The sequence below is a fragment of the Amborella trichopoda genome, chromosome 8 (assembly GCF_054954075.1).
Source record: "Amborella trichopoda isolate Santa Cruz 75 chromosome 8, AtrichopodaSantaCruz75HAP2 v2.0, whole genome shotgun sequence".
Lineage (NCBI taxonomy): Eukaryota > Viridiplantae > Streptophyta > Magnoliopsida > Amborellales > Amborellaceae > Amborella > Amborella trichopoda.
The window spans coordinates 25,329,433-25,353,876 of NC_142343.1; the positions used below are offsets into that span (position 1 = coordinate 25,329,433).

Consider the following 24,444-nt stretch of genomic DNA (forward strand, 5'->3'; position numbering starts at 1 on the left):
CTGGAGAACATGCAAGTGGTCTAAGGATCAGGTTGGGAAGAAGGTGAGAGATATTATCCTTTCTAAGGATATTTGGTGAATGGTAAAGCGTGCTCTTAAGGTATTTTTTCCTCTTGTAAAAGTCCCTTTGCATGGTTGATATGAGGCTATGGGCTACATATATGAGGCTACAGAGAAAAGCAAGAGAGAGAAAGCCCAAAATTTAGATGATGATGAGAGTCTAATGGCGAAGAGCCAAAGGACCAAAATTGATCTAAATAATATTCTTAACTTCATCAAGTTCAAGAAATCAAGTTTCATTTCTATAATTTTATTATTTATTTATGATTTTATTCTATATCTTTCCAGCCAATTGGTGGAGCCAACATGGGTGTAGTTCTCCAAATTTACAAAAGTTGGCCATTCGGATCTTAAACCTAACCACTTCCTCATTTGATTGTGAGAGCAATTGGAATACTTTTCAAGGGGTAAGGATAATTTGTATAATTTTATTAGTAATTTAGTACTTTAGTATATATTTAATAATATTAATTATTTAATATTTATATTAATTAGTTTCATTTGATTTTGTTAGATTCATAGAAAAGAAAAGGAACATGATTTAAATCAAAGAGGTTCAATGACCTAGTTCTATGTTAAGTATAATCGATTCTTGAAGGATAGGTTTGCTAAGAGAGATAAGCGAGACCCCCTCAGATCAAAAAATATAGACAATGCTATGGAGTGGTTGGTTGATGATGATGAGGTCGAGAGGCATGAAAGATTGACATGGGACATGGTCATGAATGCTTCAAGGACATAAGCCGACCCTCCTAGAGCCACTAGATCTTCTGCACAAAGGACGGGGGAGGAGGAAAAAGAGGCAGATTCAAAAGAGACGAAGAAGAACGACCAATATATCGAGGAGGGTGACAACTCAAATGCATATGATGCAAATGTAGTTTGACCGTACTTTTTCTCATGATGAGTGATGAAGGATGATTAAACTTTGAACATTGATTGAAGATTCTTTTGAGTGACGACTCAGATGGATATGATGCAAATGTAGTTGACCCTATGTTTTCTGATGATGAGTGATGAAGGATGATTAAACTTTGAACATTGATTGAAAATTCTTTTGAGTCTTCAAGTATTACTTTCATTTTTGTATTCTTCCTTTTGGTTGTATACTATGGATAGTGGATTTGTACCGTGTGTCAAAAAGCGGACCGCCCAACGCCTGGGCGGCCGCTCAAGGCTTGCGCCCCACCCAGGGGCAGAAATGCCGCTCCTTGAAGGTTGACTTGAAACCTAAAACTTATTAGAGGCTACTTTAGAGAGAGATAACCAACCAAAAAAAAATGTACTAGGCCGGATTTGTATTACCACTGGTTTGGTATTTGCTTGTTTGGTAACTTTGGTTTGGTAATTTGGTCGGGAAATTTTAAGTTTTAACTGGATATGGATCAAATTATGGTTAGGCTTATGGAGTGTATGCTTTTGAATTTTCATATGCCCTTGTTGAACACATTTATCCCTGATGCGAAATAAAGAGGAAGCCGGTCAATAAAGCTTGACAAAATAGTGAAAATTTTGACAGTCTCAGAATGGCCCCAAAACTAGTCAAGATCTTCATAAGAACTTCGGAGACCCATATCTCACTCGTTCCGAGTCGGATCGCGCTCAAATTTTGTGAGTGTGTTCGTCTCGTCGAGACGAGCGTTTTGATATGTGGCACACCCCGTGACGACACCCGAACAAGGAGAAAAGCTAGAGAGAAGTTGCTAATTCGTGAAGAAAGATGCAGGAAAATCAGCAGCAACACACCTCGCTCGAACGGCCAAATCACGGCGCTGCGAGACCAGTTCCATAGTGTGCGTCAGGTCTAGGGCAATCTCTGGTCCAAACCTCGTACATGATGAAAGGTCACGGTGCCGATAACGTGACTGTAAATTTCGGCTGCCGGATTCTAGATTCCGGCCAAAACCCAAAACTCGCGAAATCTTTGTTCGGGCTCCAAATCGCGTCCCGTTTATTGCCATGCAATCGTGACGGCATGCTCAGTGCACTATGAGGAAAAAATCACAGAAAAACCTCAAAGAACAAGCACGCTATCGATCCAAAATTTTCAAGATTCATCCAAATTTCAAGTCGCATGATCATAGCTTAAAAACACGATTCATGGCTCGAAGTTGGTATCAAATCGATCGCCATGCCGAGCCCGACAAGAAAACAATCATCTTTCAATCATACAAGCGTCAGAGCAACCCCGGATCAATCATGGAAGATCACGCAAGTTCTGGGGCAGCAGCAAGGACTGTTCTGGAATTTCACATATTGTTAAGCAGGGGCAAAACAATCCTTTTGCACCCATTTTTAGAATTTCTTTTAATTCAATTAAATTGTAATTATCTTCAATTTAGGTAGTTTTTGGGCATCCACCCATGTTTGGGCCCAATTCTATATAAACATGCTAAACCAATTGTAAAAGGACCTTCGATCATTCAATAAAATTTCAATTTTTGGTTTAAGTTTGTGGGTACGTCTTGGAGAGAGAGAGAGAGAGGAGAGAGAAGAAAAGAGTCGGTACCCCTCGATAAGGTGATTTTCTCTGTCCTCTTTTCTCTCTCATCTCTCCTATCTCTTTCTCTCTCTTTTATTTCTCTTTTCTCTCTCTTCTCTTTCTCTCTCTTCCTTCTCATGACGGAGATGATGGTCCGAGCCCCTCCCAGGTGGTATGGCCAGCCATCACCTTTGTCTTCCTCATCTCTCTCCTCTCTCTTTCTCTCGCCTCTTTCACAGACGGCGAACACCTATCGCCGTCGGTGTTTTTCTCCTTTTCTTCTTTCATAATTCCTTCCCTTGTGATCTCGCATGACCACGACCCGCCTCTTCTCTCACCCATGTGGTCCCTCATGACCACAACTTTCTCCTCTCTTTCCTTGTGGTCTAGCAAGACCACAATTCCCCTCTTTTCTCATTCTTTTATCCCCTGCAAGTCTACCAGCTCCATGTGTACCCTCGAATCTACCTCTTCTATCTTGTTCCGATGGTCCCTCGCATCTACCTCCCTTTCTCTTCTTTTTATGTGATCCTTCACATTACCCCTCTTAGTGCACCTTGCATCCCTTCTTTCCCTCTCACGTTCCGTGGTCCCACGAGACCACCATTCCCAAAAACTCTTTAACTCAACATCATCTGTGCAAAACAGACCTTAATGTCGCCGCATATGCAAAATATAACCTAGCGCCGTTTGTGCAATTTTCTTCCCATTGCTGCCCATGTTAACCAAAATCCATTGCCGCCTGTGAAAACTCTATCCTATTATCGTCGCACCTCACCCCACTTCATTATCTTACACGAACCCAATGATTCCCTTTTTTAATACTATTTTATGTTACCGTCTTCCAAATGTCAAATCCTCCCTCTCTTCTTCTTAACCAAATCATTACCCTTTGTTTTTATTATTATTATACTTCCTTCAAACTCACCCCAATAACCAACCAGTTTGTTTATTTTATTCTATTAAAATCTCTCTCTCTCCTAACTAACTAATTCACTGGTCTTATTTTATTATAACATCCTTCTCTCTCTTAACAACTTTACCCATTTCTTTCATTACATTATCTTCTTTCATACACGTAACAGTCAATACCCTTCTCTCTCAGCCATTAACCCAACACAAGCTTTCTCTCTCTCAACTATCCTATTGCCGTTTCACCTCACCCCACTTCATTCTCTTCCACGTTTTGTCCTATTATTCAACACATTCCTCTTTCATTTATATAAAACCCAATGATTCTTTTTTTAATACTATTTTATGTTACCCACTTCCAAGTGTCAAATCCTCCCTCTCTTAACCAAATCATTACCCTTTGTTTTTATTATTATCCTTCAGCCCATTCCAATAACCAATCCATTTGCTTATTTTTATTCTATTAAAACATTCTCTCTCTCCTAACTAACTAATTCGCTAGTCTTATTTTATTAGAACATCCTTCTCTCTCTTAACAACTTTACCCATTTCTTTCATCTCATATTATCCTCTTTCATACACGTAAAACTCAATACCCTTCACTCTTTCTCTCTCATCCATTAACCCAATAAAAAGCTCTCTTTTTAAATTTTAAAAACCCATTAACCCAACACAAGCTTTTTTTCTCTCTCAACTAACCTACCCCTTTATTCTATCAAAACGTTATCCCTCTTTACTTGTATAATAATACCCAAATAGTGTAATAGTAAACCTTTCCTCTCCCTTTATTAATTTAACGTTATCCCACTTTACTTATTTTTTGATTATCCCATCATCTTAGTTTATTTTATTATGTTTTTACATTCATTTTATTTTATTGTCTGTCACCATATTTTATTTTTACTTACTTTATTTTATTTTACTATTCAATTTATCTCTTTTTATATTATTTCCATCACCCCATTTTATTTTAGTCATTTCATTTATTCTATCTTACCTTACTTTATTTTAATTTATTCCCTTACATTCCATTTACCCCACTTATTTTATTTTAATTTATCTTCATCTTCTTTATTTTATTTACCTGATTTATTTTATTTTATTTTTCTCACCTCGTTCACTTTATTTCATTTTCTTTTATTCCATTTTATTTTATTTTTTTATTTTATTCCACTATCCCTTACTCTATTTTTTTTTCATTTATTTTATTTTAATTATCTCATCTTATTTTATTTTCTTCCATCCCTTTTATTTTATTTTACTTCATTTTATTCATTTCACTTCACTTCATTCCATTTCAATCCCAATTCCATCTTCTAATTTTATTTCATTTTTATTTTAATTCATCTCTCGCATTTTTATTTCATCCTGTAACAAGGTGAGGACCTTGCCCCACTTGTCGGTACTTCTAATGTGTGTTTGCAGGAACAGAGAAATAGGTCAAGGCAGGCGATTCCAAACCGCCCATAGGCCGGGGGGCATTCCAATGTGATCTAAGAGGGCACCCACACGAGCCAGCTCGAGCGTGTCACGGACCCACGTGAGGTAAGTCCCACTTCATGACCATAATTCCTCTCTCACCGGTTGGAACTCCTGCCCACGTCTTCTTTACGTGGTTCCCGAGAGAGCAATCTCAGGTCCCGAGTCCATCTCGAACCCGGAACCACGTCAACAGGTCAACCCGACCCGGAGGGCAAGATCAAGGCACCTATGATGAGGAAAAATAAAATAAAATGAATATACAAACGTAACAAAATAAACAAAGATGATGGGATAGATGAGATTAAGGAAAAAATAAAATAAAAAAAAAAAAACGGTAAATTAATAAAGGAAGAGGGAAGGTTTACTATTAAACTATTTGGGTATTATATGAATAAAGAGAGATAACGTTTTGTGTTGCGTAATGGGTTTTTAAAATTTAAAGAGAGATTTTTCTTGGGTTAATGGATGATAGAGAAAGAGGGAAGGGTATTGAGTTTTACGTGTATGAAAGAGGATAATGTGAGATGAAAGAAATGGATAAAGTTGTTAAGAGAGAGAGAAGGATGTTCTAATAAAATAAGACTAGTAAATTAGTAAGTTAGGAGAGAGAAAATGTTTTAATAGAATAAAATAAACAAATAGATTGGTTATTGGAATGGGCTGAAGGAAGTATAATAATAATAAAAACAAGGGTAATGATTTGGTTAAGAGGAAGAGAGGGAGGATTTGATACTTGAAAGAGGGTAACATAAAATAGTATTAAAAAAGGGAATCATTGGATTTTATATAAATGAAAGAGAAGTGTGTTGGATAATAAGACAAAACATGGAAGAGAATGAAGTGGGGTGAGGTGAGATGGCAATAGGATTGAGTTTTCACAGGCGGCAATAGATTTTGGTTAACACGGGCGGCAATAGGTTTTGGTTAACACGGGCGGCAATGGGAAGAAAATTGCACAAACGGCGCTAGGTTATATTTTGCACAGGCGATGCTAAGGTATGTTTTGCACATATGGCGCTGAGGTAAAGAGTTTTTAGAAATGGTGGTCACGCAGGACCATGGAACATAAGAGGGAAAGAAGGGACGCGAAGGTGCACCAAGAGGGGTAATATGAAGGATCACAGAAAAAGAAGAGAAAGGGAGGTAAACGTGAGGGACAACCAGGAAATGATAGAGGAGGTAGACCCGAGAGTGCACATGGAGCTGGTGGACTTGCAGGGGATAAAAGAATGAGAAAAGAGGGGGAATTGTGGTCTTGCTAGACCACAATGAAGGAGAGGAGAAAGTTGCGGTCCTGAGGGACCATAGGGACGAGAGATGAGGAGGGTCGTGGTCATGCGAGACCACAAGGGAACGAAATATGAAAGAAGAGAAGGAGAAAAACACAGACGGCAATGGGACCACAGGGACGAGAGATGAGGAGGGTCGTGGTCATGCGAGACCACAAGGGAAGGAAATATGAAAGAAGAGAAGGAGAAAAACACTGATGGCAATGGGGGTCTGCCGTCTGTGAAAGAGGAGAGAGAAAGAGAGAGGAGAGAGATGAGGAAGGCAAAGGTGATGGCTGGCCCTACCACTTGTGTGGACTACGGGGCCCATCGCTTGGGAGGGGCTCGAACCATCATCTCAATCATGAGAAGGAAGAGAGAGAGAAAGAGAAAAGAGAAATATAAGAGAAAGAGATAAGAGAAATGAGAGATGAGAGAGAAAAGAGGAGAAAGAAAATCACTTTATCAAGGGTATCGGCTCTTTTCTTCTCTCTCCTCTCTCTCTCTCCAAGACGTACCCACAAAGGTCCCTTTACAATTAGGTTTAGCATGTTTATATAAACTTGGGCCTAAACATGGGTGGATGCCCAAAAACTACCTAAATTGAAGATAATTACAATTTAATTAAATTAAAGATATTCTAAAAATAGGTACAAAAGGACTATTTTGCCCCTGTCTAACAATATGTAAAATTTCAAAACGGTCCTTGCTGCTGCCCGAAGAACTTGCGTGATCTTCCATGACTGATCCAAGGTTGCTCTGATGCCTGTTTTATCGAAAGATGATTGTTTTCTTGGAGGGCTCGACATGACGATCGATTTGATACTAAGTTCGAGCCATGAATCGTGTTTTTAAGCCACGATCATGCGACTTGAAATTTGGATGAATCTTGAAAATTTTGGATCAATAGCACGCTCGATCCTTGAGGTTTTTCCATGATTTCTTCGTCGTAGTGCACTGAGCATGCCGTCACGAACGCATGGCAATTAACCGGACACGATTTGGAGCCCGAATGAAGATTTCGCAACTTTTGGGTTTGGCCGGACTCTAAAATCCGGCGACCGGAATTTACAGTCACTTTAGCAACCTGGTGTGCGAAATTCGACCGTTCATTATATAGGGGGGTTTGAACCGAAGACCTTACGCGCACGATGGAACTGCTCTCGCATCAATCTGATGCGCAAACACCGTGATTTGGCCGCTCGAGCGAGGCGTGTCGCTACTGATTTTCCTGCATCTTTCTTTACGGATCAGCAATTTCTCTCTAGCTTTTCTCCTTGCTTAGGTGTCATCACGGGGCGTGCCATATATCGAAACGCTCGTCTCAACAAAACGAACACACTTACAAAATTTGAGCGCGATCTGACTCGAAACGAGTGAGATATGTGTTTTTGAAGTCACTGTCCGAAATTGTGAAAATAGTCACCATTAATGGTGATTTAGTGCAGTGAGGCCGCACGGGAATTAGTGTGAGGCCTACTTCTTCTCAGTATTTTACTCATAACTTTGTCTTGGAGCGCCCGATTAAGCCGAAACTTGACCCATACGGGTTTTCGACCGTGCCGGATCAAATGGCGGTGGTCCCACAGCAATTTGATGCACCAAAAGTTCTAGTTACAGGGTCCGTTTCAGTGTGCTAGAGGCCGATTTTTCTAAAATTGTTTCTTTGTGTCCAATGCCTTAGACATGTTGAATTGCGACAAAACTTGGCAGGTGACCTTTTGGAGTTCTTATGAAGATCTTGACCAATTCTGGGACCATTCTGAGACTGTTTTAATTTCCACTATTTTGTCAAGCTTTATTGACCGGCTTCCTCTTTTTTCTGCATCAGGGACCAAGGTGCTGAAAAATGTGTTCAAACAGCCCTAAATAACTAATTGTTATATTATATACAATATACAGTTATATTTATATTATTAGAGACTATAGAGCCCTTTTTTGTTTCTACTATAGAGCCTAGGCTATAAGTGAACTGGACCCCCCAAGGCCACCTAAGATCGCCTAACGCTTTTTGAAACACTGGGATGGCGTTGACCAGATAAAAGGGAAAGTGTCATCTACTCAAAGCTAGAAAAGATCAGGTTACAACAAATCTTCCTGCCCAAAAATGGTTATGTAAAGAACTTCGGACAGTAGGGCTAGGGGAGGAGGATCACTCTTGAGTCTTACATCATTGCGACAAGTGTCCAGTTACAGTAAGGAAAAAGAGTGAAACTTCTACTCTGGATTGGCCACAGTGACAATCTACTCTTTCCATATTTCATGAGAAGGGTCCTCAAACACTAAATTGGCCCATGCATATATATATATATATATCATCTCTTTCTTTCTTGTCGAGCTAGTTTATCTAGGGTGTTCTCTGTAACTGAACTTTGATGATCATCTAGAAATCTGGAACTCTTCCCGAACCCCAATTCATGTTCTAATAAAATTTGGACTCATTTTCCTATTTGTATCCTTATGCTCTTGTTTTGGTTGAAGTTATTTTGTTTTGTCATCTTTCTATTCTTGCCTTTATCATTCTCATAGGAATACATTTGGGGCAAAACAATAACCTTACCACAAAAAATCTATACAATAAAAATAAAAAAAAATGTATACCACTAGAATTTGACTAGAACAAATGAAAAATTGACCTAAAAAATAAACATGTTTTCCTTCATATTCGTAGCATGCCCTAATGTTGTATATGTTTGGTGATAAAACCAGAAAAACTGTCATAAGGTTTTATTCCCAATTCGAGAATAACCTCATGATAACCTCTCTCTCTCTCTCTCTCTCTCTCTCTCTCTCTCTCTCTCTCTCTCTATATATATATATATATATATATATATATATATATATATATATTAATTTTGTATGAATTCCATCAATTTGTTATATATTCTAGTACCATGTGGCAAGAAGAAACAACTTCCAAGACTCAAATGCAAAAAAGCATATTTCATGGTCAACAACTTACTATAAGAGAATGACAAACAAAGACGACTGACACAAGCAAACCTTGACAACCTGATAATAATGTAAAAATCCATTTTCCATATGAGCCATCCACCAAAAGTTAGCTTGAAGCAAAAGAAGATTGGAACAAACATTCAATCCTTACAAGGATGGAACAGGAGCAACTGCAACTTCAAAGAGATTACCTGAGAGGATGGAAAAAGAAAAGCTCTTGATTTTGTTCAAGTACTTTATGTGGTCATATTTCTTCTTCGCTTCCTCCAACTGAGTCAAGTATTCCTACATGAGATTATTTTCAGCATTAGAAAAACTAATATCGCCAACAACTTGACATAGAATACAAGGAAAAATAAAGATAACATAATAGAAAATTGAAGTACCTAACTCAATCGTGGATTGAAGTTACGAGGATATGATTCAATGATTACTCCCAATCTCTGTAAGAAAATGGTTCTCATCAGTACCATTCCACTTATTATACGTAACCTCCGGAAAATCAGTTCCATTCATTTATTTATGTCGCTCTTAAATGATGGGTTTCTATCTGTAGTAATCTTTAAAAGAAAAAAATGGGATTACTAGAAACCCACTTCTCAACCTTTCCCTTTGTATTTTCTTTGGAAGTAAAATGCCTAGTCTATTCCTCTCTAATTTACATCAAAAACATTATACTAGATAACTCGAACAGAGAAACTTTATTGTACATCCTCCTCGCAGCCTTCCAAATCACTGCATTTTCATAAATTATCTGGTTCCTAACCATTGGAAGTCAAATCTTATTTTCACCCTCTTCAAATGGGCTGCAGACCGTTGTCTTATTGCTCTTTAAATTACCATTTTTGTCAAAATTCTTGGAGAAAACTTTTGATCTTTCCTTAGTCCTAAGAATGTCATGTTCTTCACTAGTATAACTTTCATCTTGGAAGACATTATCTATTCATAGAGTTGTGACAGAAAATGGATCATTATTGTTTTGATAAGCAAAATTTGTACTACTGTGTGAAATTTTGTAACATTGCATATGGGCACATAAACAATTAATTAACAAGATTGAAAAGAAAAAAATATACAATGTGAGTTTGCAAAAATTTGTGTGATAGGAAACTTGCCCCATCCTTAGTGTAATTTATGAGGTTGAGCAGGAGATGACGAGAGATACACTGGATCATTAGGCCATACGATTTACTGGGGATTTTTTTAATTTTTATGCTTGATCGTGTCGTATGCACAGAGATTACACTTGCGGGGCCATTCTTTTCAAGGGACATGGATTCTCCAATGTGGATTTCCAATGGCTTTTGGCGTATATAGTTTTGCCAATGGAGAGACGGATTATATGCATGGTGAAAATCAAATTTGTAATAGAAGAAAGCTCAAAATGATACCCTTTTTTGACAAATAGACAGTACACAAAATTTAAAACTTCAATTATTTTAAAAAATATGACTTACAGCTAGACAATTAAAATGTTAAATAGATGCAAACATAACATGTTGCAATAATATAAAATCACAAAATGTGGAAAGCCTATATAACATTCATAGCATTTTTCAAATTTCATGGTACTCTATATTTTATTTTGTTAACAGACTTTAAATTGTCCATGTAATACTGCTAGATGTATATTCTAAGAAATAAGATTAAATAGCGCTATAGAAGAAACAGTCCTATACATTACCTCCCTACAATGCAGCATTTTGAGTTCATAGCCTATATAACATTCATAGCATTTTTCAAATTTCATGGTACTCTATATTTTATTTTGTTAACAGACTTTAAATTGTCCATGTAATACTGCTAGATGTATATTCTAAGAAATAAGATTAAATAGCGCTATAGAAGAAACAGTCCTATACATTACTTCCCTACAATGCAGCATTTTGAGTTCACTGTTCAGCTCAAGGAAACTAATTTGGAGAAAAGTATAACGGCAAATATGAGAAAAGCTAAATTTTCATAAAAGAAACCCATCTTTCCTGACAGTTTAGTAGGCCTTTAAACATTCAGGAAAACCGCACAAATTAGGTCTTGCCAACATAAATATCTAAAACCTCACAAATTAGGTCCTGCCAACATAAATAATCCTCTTAAATCCCATATAAACCTTTCAACCATTTGGTTTCCATATACAAACTAAACCACCCAAATCACTAGACAAGAACTAGACATTCATTCTCCTTCACTCAAATGCATTCTCTATCGCTCAAACACTACAAAAACCCACAGAGTTAACAGGAAAACATATGAAAGATAGTTGCTCGCCAAATAATGATATTATCGAAGAAACCTGCTCACCAGAGTACTCATGTACTAATAAATTACTTTGGCAATCCCCTATAACACTGCATAGCAAGACAGTAATTTCTTATCATCTTAAAACCATAAGAAATAAAAAAATAAAAATAAAAATAAAATAAAATAAACGAAGTAAATCCGATGACCAAGCAACTAAAATTTCCGAGAAGCATTCATCATAAAATAAAATAAACCCTCAAATTGTTTATTACCTCTGGTTTGGGAAAATCAATCCTGGCCGCTGCCATCTCCACTTCCGGATTTTGCACAAAAGCAACAACTCTAAGACTCTCAAGTGGAATCCAAAATTGGAAGCGACTTCTCAAAGGGGGTGTTCAAAATCAGCATTCACCACAGTGAGAAGAGGGGCTCCCCTCTCTCTCTCTCTCAGCGCGCAGACTTTGGGTTCCAAATGAGACGAAGAACTCGTTAAACGGTCATCAATTTTGGCCGTTGAATTTTGTTTCATCCAACGGTCGACACGGGGTAAAGCTAAAACTATTTCGAACGTAATGGTGGGTGGAAACTAACCGTTGGAGTGGCAAAACCAAGTGACATATTGTCTCTAAGTTTTGTAGTCCTCACTCTCTCCGCTTAACTTCTTTCAAAACTCTCTCTCTCCTTATCATACATAGCAATTAGAAAAGATGGTGATATACCAAAGCAATTAGAAAAGATGGTGATATACCAAACCATTTGAAATTTGAGAAAGGAAAACGAATAGAAAGCCCAAAGGGTGCTTAGAATGGTACTCCTGTGGGAGTATAATGTACTTGTATTTCTTAGAGCACAAGATTGATTTCTTGGATATAAAGTTTAAGATAAAAAAAAACGTTTGAGATCTAAGACATTTAGGATTTTACAATTCAAAAGTGGATGAAGTTGAAGGCTCAAACTATATATTCTCCTCTCTTTTTTCCTTTTAAGGGGTCGAATTGCATTTTTTTCTTTTAATTGCCCTTGTAAGTCGAACTATGCTAAACAAACCTTCAAGGATCAATTAACATCGGTCCAGCTGCAAGCATTGAACCCACTTCTAGTTTAACCACATGTAGTTGAACCAAGCTTCTAGTTCGATCCTTGGTCGAACTACCCTGCCAAAAACGAATTCGACCATTGAAGGATCAAACTAGTTTTTGGTTTCTCCTAGTTTGACCGACGTTAGTTAGCTTGGCCCTTGAGGGTCAACTTCAAACTATATGTGAAAGTGAAGAAATGTAGTTTTGGCATTAATGCGTTGAACTACTTCTTAAGGAAAAAAGAGGAAATTCACGTGTATGTATCAAATTCTTCATATTAAAAAATGGGTGAGGTTGCTCTAAACAATCAAATTAGAGCCTACCTTCAAATAATATCGAGAAATGTGGTTTCAATACTGGAAATCTTTATTATCGTCTTAAAATATATTTTCATCTTTATTTATAAAGTTTAAAGCTTCAAAAAAGGGTAGATCGATAGATCTATGAAAATATGAAAAATCTTGAAAATTAATAGTCCAAAAATGTGTTATAAAATACAATGTTTCCAAAAATTGAAATCCATTTTTTCTAATGTCCATACATCTTGATGTCGAGATGATCAATTTGAGGATATTTGGGCATAAAAAAACAACTTCTTCTAGTGAAATTTTTGTGGTAGGCTCCAATTTGATCGTTTAGATCCTCTCTATATAAACTTTTCCCTTAAAAAATGCCCTCTTTTTAAAAAATTCTTACCAAACTATCCTACTTTCAATATTGAAGGCTCAAAGTTTAAGTTCCCAAAAAATTAGCCAAAAAAAATAAAAACATTCCCTTGCTTTTGGGATAGAGTTAATTTAGGAACTTTAGAGAAGTTTGGTTTTGAGAGCTAAATTTCGAACATTCAAGGTCTGAAGTAGGAGTAATTTAATTAAAAAATTAAAAATAAAAAATGGGTGTGAACATAAAAAATAAAAATTTGGAAGGGATACTTTCAATAACATGAATTTGAAGGGATCTGTGCTTACATTTCTCGAAAAAAAGCTAAAATTTAGTTCGACCCTTCAAAGAGAGCAAACAAAAAAAAGAAAACGTGAAATAATTGTAATTCGACTGTTGAAGGTTGAACTAAGGGCAATTTTGAAAAAAATAAAAAATAGACCTTCGTGTAAATTGAAAAATTTCTATAGGTTTGGTCCCAATGAGAAAGTGTCACACCAGTGGAAGTACCCAATCACATAGAGTGGAAAAAAGACAAACAGGAGGCCAAGAACAAAAAGACACGCAGGGAGACCAAAAAAAAAAGCAAGCAAGCCAGTGCACCATGTACTCCATTGGACCAACAAATCATAATCTAATTGTACATAAAATCCCTAAAAACTCCCTGAAAACCGACCCAATATTCCAAACTAATCATCCTAAAAGACACGCAGGGAGACCAAAAAAAAAGCAAGCAAGCCAGTGCACCATGTACTCCATTGGACCAACAAATCATAATCTAATTGTACATAAAATCCCTAAAAACTCCCTGAAAACCGACCCAATATTCCAAACTAATCATCCTAGACCCTTGATCATAATAAGGGAAAATATTGTACAGACTTCTAATTCACCATCTTATTTCATGTTAGACTCTCTTTTTTTTCTTTCAAGCGGCATAAAAAAACCTTCGAATATTTCACCGTACCCTTTCATATCTTATCTCCCACATTTATTCAATTTGGCCACAAAAATTAACCCAACAAATTGTTTTATTTCATCTCAATCCAAAAACCTTTTTAACCCTATTTTGCACTTTTTTAAAAAGTTTTTGGATTGAGATGGAATAAAACAACTTGTTTGGGCTAATTTTTATGATCAAAAGTAAATAAACCTGAGAGATAAGAGATGAGGGGGTACGATGAAATACTTAAGGGTTTTTTTATGCCACTTGAAAGAAAAATAGAATGAGGGTCTACCGTGAAATATGATAGGGAATTAGGACTGTAAGAAATTTTCCCTCATAATAAATATAGAAATTAACTCAAACATTAGTTTGACACCTAGAAGCATAAAAACCGACATCCTATAGTCCTAGTGACCAATCAAAACTTACTCAAATTGGATCAAAATTTGATTCCAAATTGTTGAGGAGATCACAAGCTTTCTAACAATTTAAGAATCTCTCAAATTCAACATGTTTGAAAGTTATTGCTTGAACATATTTGTTCGCAAAAAAAATTGATTTTTGTCCACCAAGAATTATCTGTGAATGTGTCGCATGGCCCTCGAGACATCGCAAAATGCGTTGCATTTCCCTTTTTGATCGGTCATCTCTAGTTTTACGGGATAAAAACATGAGTTGATCCCAATGACATTTTTTGGACACGTAGAAATGTCTATAAAAGGCCTATTTCGGGCTCTTTTGAGCAGGGAAAAGCCATTTAGAGCCTTAAAAGATCGAGAGAGCGTAAACCGTGGACTCTGAGCCCAATCCATCCCTAGTCTTCAGCCTATTCCAGAAAATCCTGAGAAAACCCTAGAAATCCACAATAAGCTGTAAACCCACTACAACTTCGAAATTTCAGAGAACGCTAGATCCAGTTAAACCCAAAATCTAATACAAATTTGATAAAAACATCCCTACTAGCCAGTAATCCCTAGAGGAACATTCTTAGGTACAAATCTCTCCTCAGATTTCGAAAAAATTTATAGATTAGAATTCTTGAATGAGAAAGGGATAAAGACTTGCCCCATCAGTCTAATCCAAGCCTCAACTCTGGGTGCTAGGCCTGAGTGCCCCGCCTCCAGTTACATTTCTTTGTTGCATTTGTTTTTAGTTCTTGTTATTTGTCTTCTCTATTTCAAAATCTCATTCAAAACTTGCTCTCTTATTTTCCCTACCTTTCACTATTTCAAAAACCTCTTTCAATACTTGCTCTCTTATTTTCCCTACTCTTTTGATATCTTTTTTGAGTTTTACACAAATCTGAGCCAATCTTTGGTCGACGATCTATGAGAGAGCGGTTTCCTTCATGGTCGATTTCTCATATATCAAATTTTGACAATAACCGTCTCTACAAAGTATTAAGTAACAAGTTTTCATGCAAAGTGGGTTGGGTTGGACTTTAAGTAGTCTACTTCATCTTAGATTTCATGTGTGGATAGTTTGGCACCACCATATGGCCCCCGTTAAGCTCAAATTTCTGTAAACTGATTAGCATGGCATTGGAGTAGTTGCTACCTATGATGCAATAGGCGTCACCGTAGTCTACCAACATCGAGAGTTCCCTAATCCAAGGTTCAGGGACCTACATGTGTCTGATCTCGATCTTTTATTTTCTTTCGGTTGATTTGTATACTTGTTTCGCCTGTCACCAGCACTCCTATTTCAAGGGCAATCGGAAAGCATTTGCATTTGGCATGTCCCAAACCCTTGACTCTAGGTCATTGTGAGGCCTAAGCCTACAACTAGCTTTCTCGTACAATTCTGAAACCTACCTAAGAGTGGCTTACGAAAGCAAGTCAAGGCCTCAAAGTCCATTGGATTGTTCAAGCTTTTGCGCCCTGCATAGAGGCAGTAGCGCAGTTCACCTCTCTCATGCAAGTTGCTCTTGCAAGGCACTTCGTTGTTAGTAGGAAACCCTAAAATTCTCCAGTGGGCCATGTAGTATCCAATTGGCAGCTCCTCTTCTACTTTTTGTTTTTTAATTTTTTGAAATATTAAAAAAAATGTAAAAAAAAAATCGTCACTTTCCTCTTTATTTTGTTGTATAATTTCTTTTTATATTTGGATTTCATTAAAAAAAATATATATAAAAAATTAGGTAGCAAATTTCTTTTTTTTATTTTCTATTATAATTGCTTGTTTTGTGTTTACTGTTATATTTTTATTTTTAGTAGAAAATTTAACTTGTTATATTTTAGTTGAATAAGATATCTGTTGCATGTTTTATTGTGTTGCTACAACTCTTACACCCACTTCAGTGTGCTTCTTTCTACACTCCATGCACACACCTGCTGGGAAACCTGAAAAACCATTTCAGTTTTTTTAAAGCCCCCCAAAATCGATGTTCATGTCATTAGTGTACATTTGAGTTACTTTAATTTCGGAGAGAAATCCTAAAATACCCTAAATTAGGTTATTCACGCCAAATGTGTGGAAATTTTGTTAAAATGAGACAAAATACTATAAATTTTAAAATTTAGAGAAAACCCCTAAATTATAAATGTGTGGACACTTTTTTTAAATTTTTTTTGTTAAGATCGTAGTTTCTAGCTTTATAAAACCCTAGAAAACCGTAATTTCAAAGAAAAAACTGAACGGAAATTTTCTTAGGACAAAATATTGCAAATTTTAGAATCGTAGAAAAAATCCCAGAAAAATTTATAAATGTTTAAACGTTCGTTCTGTAAAATCCTAATTTCTAACTCTATAAAAACTTAATTTCATAAAAAACCATTATTTCATAGGAGAAACCTAACAAAAACTTAATTCAAAGCAAACTCTAACTTTAAGAAAAAACCATAATCTCTAATATAACCCTGATTTTACAAAAGGTGATTTCGGAGTGAACCACTAATTTGAGATGAATTAAGATTTTGTTTAACAAAAGCCTCTATATAAAAGCCCTACTTACATTGTAGAAAGGACGATCCTGACATGCTGTTTTTGCATCAATGGCAACAACACAATGCTTGCCCTCTCTAGAGAGTAAGATAGTATCAATATAAACTTTTATGGTGAGAGTTTATTTATTTATTAGCAAATTATGGTGTGATACAGTTTAGGGAGAGTCGGATTTGCTGGAAAAAGGGGCGAGAGAGAGAGAGAGAGAGCAGATAGTTGGATTCACTAGAAGATAACTGACAAAAAGAGAGAAAGAGTGGGTCACGCAATATACTTTAAAGAAGAAATTTTATACGGAGCCAACGCTCTAAACCATTAAATTAGAGCCCATCTCAAATTTTTTTTTAGAAGAGATTATTTTGATGCGTCAATATACTCAAATTGATCATCTCGATATCAAGATGCATGGACATAAAAAAAAAAAAAAAATAGATTTCAAGTTTTGAAAATAGTGCATCTTATAATGTATTTTTGGACCGACAATTTTCAAGATTTTCAAGTTTTCATAGATCTGCTCTATCTACACTATTTTTGAAGCTTTTAATTTTATAATTAAATATGACAATATATTTTAAGGCTATCACAAAGATTTTTAGTATTGAAACCATATTTCTCGACATTATTTGAAAGTACACTTTACTCTGATTGTTTGGAGCCTCGGCTCGAGCCTCGGCTCCATACAAACTGCACCCTACCCCACTTCTCACCCGAACTTGCTAGGGAAAAGTTTATATAGAGCCTAAGCTCTAAACAATCAAATTAGAACCTACCTAAAAAATTTCATTAGAATAGGTTGTTTTGATGATTAAATTTCATCAAATTGATCATCTTGATATCAAGATGCATGGAGATAAGAAGAAAATGGATTTCAAGTTTCGGAAATAGTTCATCTTGTAATGCACATTTTGACCGTCAATTTTCAAGATTTTCGTATTTTCATAGATATTCTTGATCTACACTATTTTTTAAGCTTTAAATTTTATAATTAAAAAAATATATATATTTCAAGGCTATTACAAAAAATTTCAATATTAAAACTATATTTCTCGATACTATTTGATGGTGCGTTCTAATTTGATTGTTTAGAGCCTCGGCTCTAAACAAACGGCACGCAACTTGCTATTTTCTGATTTTTCCTTGAGCCGTACCACATGTCCGAAGCTGCTAACGTATATCTTGAATGCCACGTATTTGATGTATATTAGTTTGTAATTATTCCGAACTACTTGTCACATTTTTTTTATTTTTTTTTATATATATATTAAATCATAACTATATAATTATTACATATAATTACCATGTTAATTATATATTTGACACATTAATTCATAGTATATGTTATCTATTATGGGCGGTCTCTATAAGGTTGCAACTTTAAACAATCCAATTAAGGCATACCTCCAAATTTAATCATAACATGTAATTTTGTTGTAAAAAATTCTTGAGATTATCGTAAAATCTATTTTCATATCTAATTAGAAGATTTTAAATGCCAAAAATAGTTAAAACCAAGGAGATTTATAAACATATAAAAATCTTGAAAATAGACGGCCTAGATAATGTGTTGCAAGATGCACTATTTTTTATATTCAAAAACTTTTTTTTTTTATATTCATACATCTCGATGTCGAGATGATCAAATAGAAGGTTTTTCAACGTTAAAATAACCTTTCCGATAGATTTTAGAGGTGCATCTATAATTGTACATTTTAAGATTGCAACTTTATATAAACTTTTCCCTCTATTTATATCAATAATTATTATAATTGTTACTACTCTAGGGTTTGAGGTCTCTTTTTATAATGCCCTCATCCCACTCTATAAAATATAGCATACCACAAATATTTGGAGCCCGCAGCTCTCCTTGAATGCCCTGGAAATGTTATTTCCACTTATTTTGATGGAATGACATTTCCACAAAAATAGGCTTAAGACATGGAATTAGTGTCCATGCAGAAATGGGACTCTTGCTCTAGGAGAGGATCCAAAGAGCATTTATGGCCTGTTTCTATAGAAATGAGTCTCTTAGAGACCGGGGGAGTCAAACCGGCCCTAGGAGGACAATAGAAACGGGCCTCCCAAAGACTCATTTCTAATGAACCAAAAAGGGCTTTATGAAATTAGCCCTTGTACTATTTTAAATGATATGTTGATTTTACTGTACAAAGAGAAAAAAAAGAACCTAAAATTACAAAAATCTCCTTGGTTCAACTTTCTTTGCAACCTCCCCCAACCAACTTTTTTATCACAATTTTTACTCCAAAACAAACATTTATAGCAAATACCCCCAAGTCAAAAAGTCATAGTTCTTTAGACCAAAATGCCCTTCCCTTGATCATTGAATGCCGTCGATCCGGCACTTGTAAATGTGGTTTGGCAATTATGCTGCCTTGATCCGATACTTGCCAATGCGGTCTAGATTGTTGCTACGGTCTGACAGTTTTGTCGATCCGACGCTATGATGCCTCGGTTCGTAATAAGTTGCATGCGGTCCGACATATTGTTGCTGTAATTCGGCAATTATTGTGGTATGGGTTCCATCTGGCAATAATAGGTACCAGACCGTCTTTGGTGATTGAGTGTCTACATAAATGTGGCGCCTTCATGTACGAGCAAGGGTATTTTCGTCTTCCAAACTATGCCTTTTTTACTTCGGTTACTTAGGTAATCTTTGCTATAAAAGTTAGGTTTTAGGTAAAAGTTAAGATCGAAAAGGTTGTTGTAGAGAAGTTGCAAAGAAAGTCGAGTCTAAGGAAAGTTTCCATCATTTTCCTATAAAAAAAAAAAAAATGTACCCCGAATTCCTCCATCCTTTAAGATGGGAATAAATAAATTGCAAGGAAATCTTTCTACTATAAAAGTCATGAACAATACTTAAATGAGAAAGAGAACACGTGAATATAAAATAATAAAGCAGATCATGGGCATGAATCTAAAAGTTTGTTCTCATTTGTTAAACATTAAGAAGTTACAAAAGCTTTGAAAAAATGTTGTGGAGCATTCTTTTGAGAATTGGGTCAGAAATTCATTCAACCCTTCATTATGTTCCAGTTCAAAATAAACAAACACATTTAGTGCAATTAAGAAGAACAATTTTGCTTATGCAAGCATGGGTAGCTATTCTATTCTACTCGATTGTTCTTAGTGATATCGTCGAACCTGGTTCCAATTCATTAATCTGGATAGCAATTATTTTAGATTCAATTCATTAATCTGGATAGCAATTATCCTAGATTTAATTGAGTGCAAACTACTTCGAAAGCGGATCGACATCGGGAAGTTGAATAAGCTTTAAGGGGTTCTCCTTATGGACATTCATAATTGTCTAAGATTCTCATCACGGAGAAGCCAGACAACCTCCTTTATTGAATATATAAAAATAAAAATAAAAATAAAAATAAAAATAAAAATAAAAATGAAAAGCTTCTTTATCTGTTCTTTGTGGTCTTTTGCTTTGACTTCTCTATTCTTCTTAAATTAAAAATCCAAAAATAGGGCCAACAAGACCCCTTTGGACAGAAGGGGCTAGTTTAAAAGTGGTGACCTCAGATTGCCCATGTGCTTCGGACTTTCAACTTTTCAAATCGGGATGTAAATTTGGAAAATAAGGATCTAAAGAAGTAGAACGTCTACATAACATTTAGGACAAAATTGGACTTTATATATATATATATATATATATATATATATATATATATATATATATAAAAGATGGGATTAACCCACTAACTCATATGAATATATGAATCCAACGTCTCATATTGAATCTAGGTCGATCTGACGATTACAGATGTCTAGTAGTATTTAAATTTTAGTTTTTTTTCTACAAATCCAAATTACTTAAAATATTAGAAGTCTGTTCATCAAAAATAGGTAAATTTTTAAAAATATCAAAAAAATATTTTACATGAAATAATTTGACCAAAATACCCCTGAAAAGATTCAAGAGGTATTTTGGAGATTAATTTTTTCACGAATAATTTTTTTTTATATTTTTATTAGGTGCGCATTGATGAGAAGAACACACATCTAAAATTTTAAGTGATTTGGATTTGTAGACAAAACAATAAAATTTAAGTACTACTGGACATCTGTGATCGTCAGATCGGCCTAGATTCAATCTGGGCCGTTGGGCTCATATGTTCATATGAGCTAGTGGGCTAATCCAATCTTTTCCCATATATATATATATATATATATATATATATATATATATATATATATATATATATATATATATATATATATATATATATATATATATATATATATATATATATATATATATATATTTATTTATTTATTTATGCAAAACTCTTCCCAATGCCTATAGGCAAAAATGAACAGTGATTTCGCCTACCCTCCTTACCATCAAAACTTCTTCGCACGGTCACAATTGTCCGGTAGTGTTTCAATTTTCATTTTTTTTCTACAAATCCAAATTACATGAAAATTGAAGCATATGTACATCTTAGTGAGGCGCACCAAATAAAAATATGAAAAACGTAATGAAAATTATTTTTTTAGTGAATTATTTTTAACGAATTATTATTTTCATATTTTTATTAGGTGCGCCTCACTAAAATGTACACACGCTCCAAATTTCAGAATATTCCGATTAGTAAAAAAAAGTGAAAATTAAAATACTACCGGACAACTGTGACTGTGCGATGAAGTTTGGATAGTGATGAGGGTAGGCGAAATCACTATTCATTTAGGCCTATAGGCATTTTGTAGTAAGAAATTTCATGCAATGGTTGTATAATAATATAATGCAACCACATTAAAAGACCATGTTAGAGATATTTGTTTGACGCAATTTTTTAGATGTATATTATTTTCATTCTAAAGAATAATCACAAAAAAGGAAATTTTGAAAAAAAAAGCCCTAAAAAGTGTTTTTCTAACCCAATTAATATAAGCCATCCATTTTAGTGAGAAGGTTAGATATATGCCTCAAAAGGACTTTTTTATTCCTAAAATTTTTATATAGTGTTATCATCATTAGATTAACAATATTAAAAAAGACAAAAATGATTTTGAATTTGTCAAGGCCTAGATATTGAAATTCACCGAATGGACGGTCGAGATTTATTGTTAGATGGTACTCATTTTTACCATATTTAGGGTGCAAATTGACTTTTTTTTCTTCCCATATGATTGTAATGCGGATGAAGAGAATGTGTATGTAAAATTTGAAGTCATACAAATGCCAAAAACATGGTTTTCTAGAAATGTGGTTGCATTATACTATGATACAACCGTTGCATGAAATCATTGCTCTCTCTCTCTCTCTCTCTCTCTCTCTCTATATATATATATATATATATATATATATATATATATATATATATATATATATATATATATATATATATATATATATATATATATATATATATATATATATATATATATATATATATATATGGAAAAGTCTTAGGAAAATTATAAAAAACCCCTTCAAATGAACTATCTATGTAAATTACCCCCACCCCAATTTTTTCTCACACGTTTTTCTTTCAAATAACCTTTTCTCTTAAAAATCCCCCCAACCGTCAAATAAGACTAAAATACCCTCTTTTCCTCTCACACGGCTTCTCTCTCTTAATTCCCATTTTTTATTTACCCCGTTTCTCTCTCTCTCTCTCTCTCTCTCTCTCTCTCTCTCTCTCTCTCTCTCTCTCTCTCTTTCTCCGGTTTGCCTTTCTTTTTACCCACGCAAGAAAAAAGGGCTTTTTACCCAAGGTTTGTTCTCACCTACAGCCCATCTCTCACTCTCTCTCCAGCATGAGGTCCCTCTCGATCTCTCTGCGGCCCTATCTCCCACCTCTCATGTTCCCTCTCCATCTCTTTGTCCCTCTCTCTCTCTCTTCGAAGGAACATTGGGGCAACCTCTCTACCACACAGAGAGAAGGCCTTAGCTCTCTCCCTCTCTTTACAAAAGAGACCACGAAACTCTGGGTTCTCTGTAAAGGCCTGATTTGTGGGGGTTTTGCCTTTTTCAAGTACATGACTGTTCCTCATTCTCTCTCTTGATTTCTTTTTTTTTTTTTTTGCATCTTATTATTTTGTGCAATCCCATATCAGTATTAGCTCAATATCTTCTAAAAAGAAATTAAAAATCAGAATGATTTCTTGTATGATGAATGTAGCTCAGTTTGGCCTTTCCATCTAAATTAACATATTGTTGTGGATATTTTTATGATTTTTTTCAATTTTTCCCTTTTTATTGGGATTTGTCAAGTACAATTAGGTTTTATCTCAATGTTTTGCTGCATTGTACATGTGAAATTGCCTCATGTTCTGGCTTCAAATTCTTGATACACTGTTTATTTATCTCGTTTGTTGATGTATTATTTTGATTGATCTCCTTTTCTTCAGGTTCACCAATCTAAGCATTTTTTAATGGGTTTGTTGCTTCTATTATTATATGTTCTAGCATTTCATACTTCATCAAAATGATTTAGGTCAAATTACTTACATTTTTTGGGCTATTTTATAGTTGCATATTGATATATCTATAAATTTTATTTTATTTAAATGGAGGGCTGGAAATCTGAATTCTGCAAAGGCATGTCAATGTTGGAACCTAAAATCTCATCCATTTGGAAATGAATATTTATTTCTATTGTACATGTTATGTCTAAATCATCATGTTATTGATTTATTGTAAGGTAGCATTGTTCATTTATTTGTAAATTTTATTGTTGTGCTTCTTATACTTAAACCTGCTATATTTTCTGGTTGATTGTTACTTGCTACCTTTGGATATTTATCCTTTATTCAAGTTCTTTTGTTTGATATATCATGTTCATGCTTTGTGTGCATTGTGTTTGTATTGGGATGTTAACATTGAGTGCATGGTGAAGAAACAATTGGGTAGTAAAAAACATCCAATTTAATGATAACCCACTTGTTCTTTGTTGGTTTCTATTTTCCACAATTGGTCCCTTATCATGTTAATCATTTATCTGAGCAATTTGCATCGCCAGACTTATTTGGGGATGGAGATCCATAAAATTGTAACCTCAAATGTTGTAACCTTTCTCAGTTTCCTTTATCTTCATGATATATACTAAGTTTGTCCCAATGTCATTAGTTTTGTAGTCAGATAATAATTGGGTTTGTTTATCTGTGGAGTGTAAATTATTACAAATCTTGTGCAGGAAAAAAAAAAGCGATAGCAGATTGATTTATTGTAATTTTGGTGGAGAAGTCCAATCAAATGTCGATGGGACTTTGGATTATATTGGTGGTGATGCATGTACATTTATGATTGAAAGTAGAACTAGGTTAGATGACCTGCGAAAATATGTAGCAGAGCGTTTCTCGCTAGATATACAGTTGGTATCATTGAGGTATTTTGTCCCGGGAAATAGAAGATTTTTCGTGAATGTATTCATTGACGATGAT

General features: G+C 35.0%; 1 protein-coding gene across 26 annotated transcripts in view; it reads right to left on the reverse strand.

Moving 5' to 3' along the window:
• Positions 1–12,111, reverse strand: part of LOC110006677 (putative ribonuclease H protein At1g65750) — a 51,461-nt gene extending 39,350 nt beyond the window's left edge. For 20 of the 26 annotated variants that reach the window (XR_016039701.1, XR_016039702.1, XR_002279825.2 and 17 more), the window contains exons 1-2: positions 11,673–12,111; positions 9,351–9,444 (exon numbers count right to left, since the gene is read on the reverse strand). Coding sequence is in view for 7 of the 26 variants with exons in the window: in XM_020663083.2 (XP_020518742.1) it covers positions 9,351–9,444; positions 11,673–11,708 (130 nt within the window). In the remaining 19 variants the exon portion in view is untranslated. Of the gene's footprint in view, positions 1–9,166; positions 9,217–9,350; positions 9,445–9,545; positions 9,603–11,460; positions 11,508–11,672 lie in introns of all 26 variants that reach the window. The other 6 variants (XR_002279827.2, XR_002279826.2, XR_016039712.1 and 3 more) reach the window with 3 other exon arrangements.
• Positions 12,112–24,444: the final 12,333 nt, after the last annotated feature.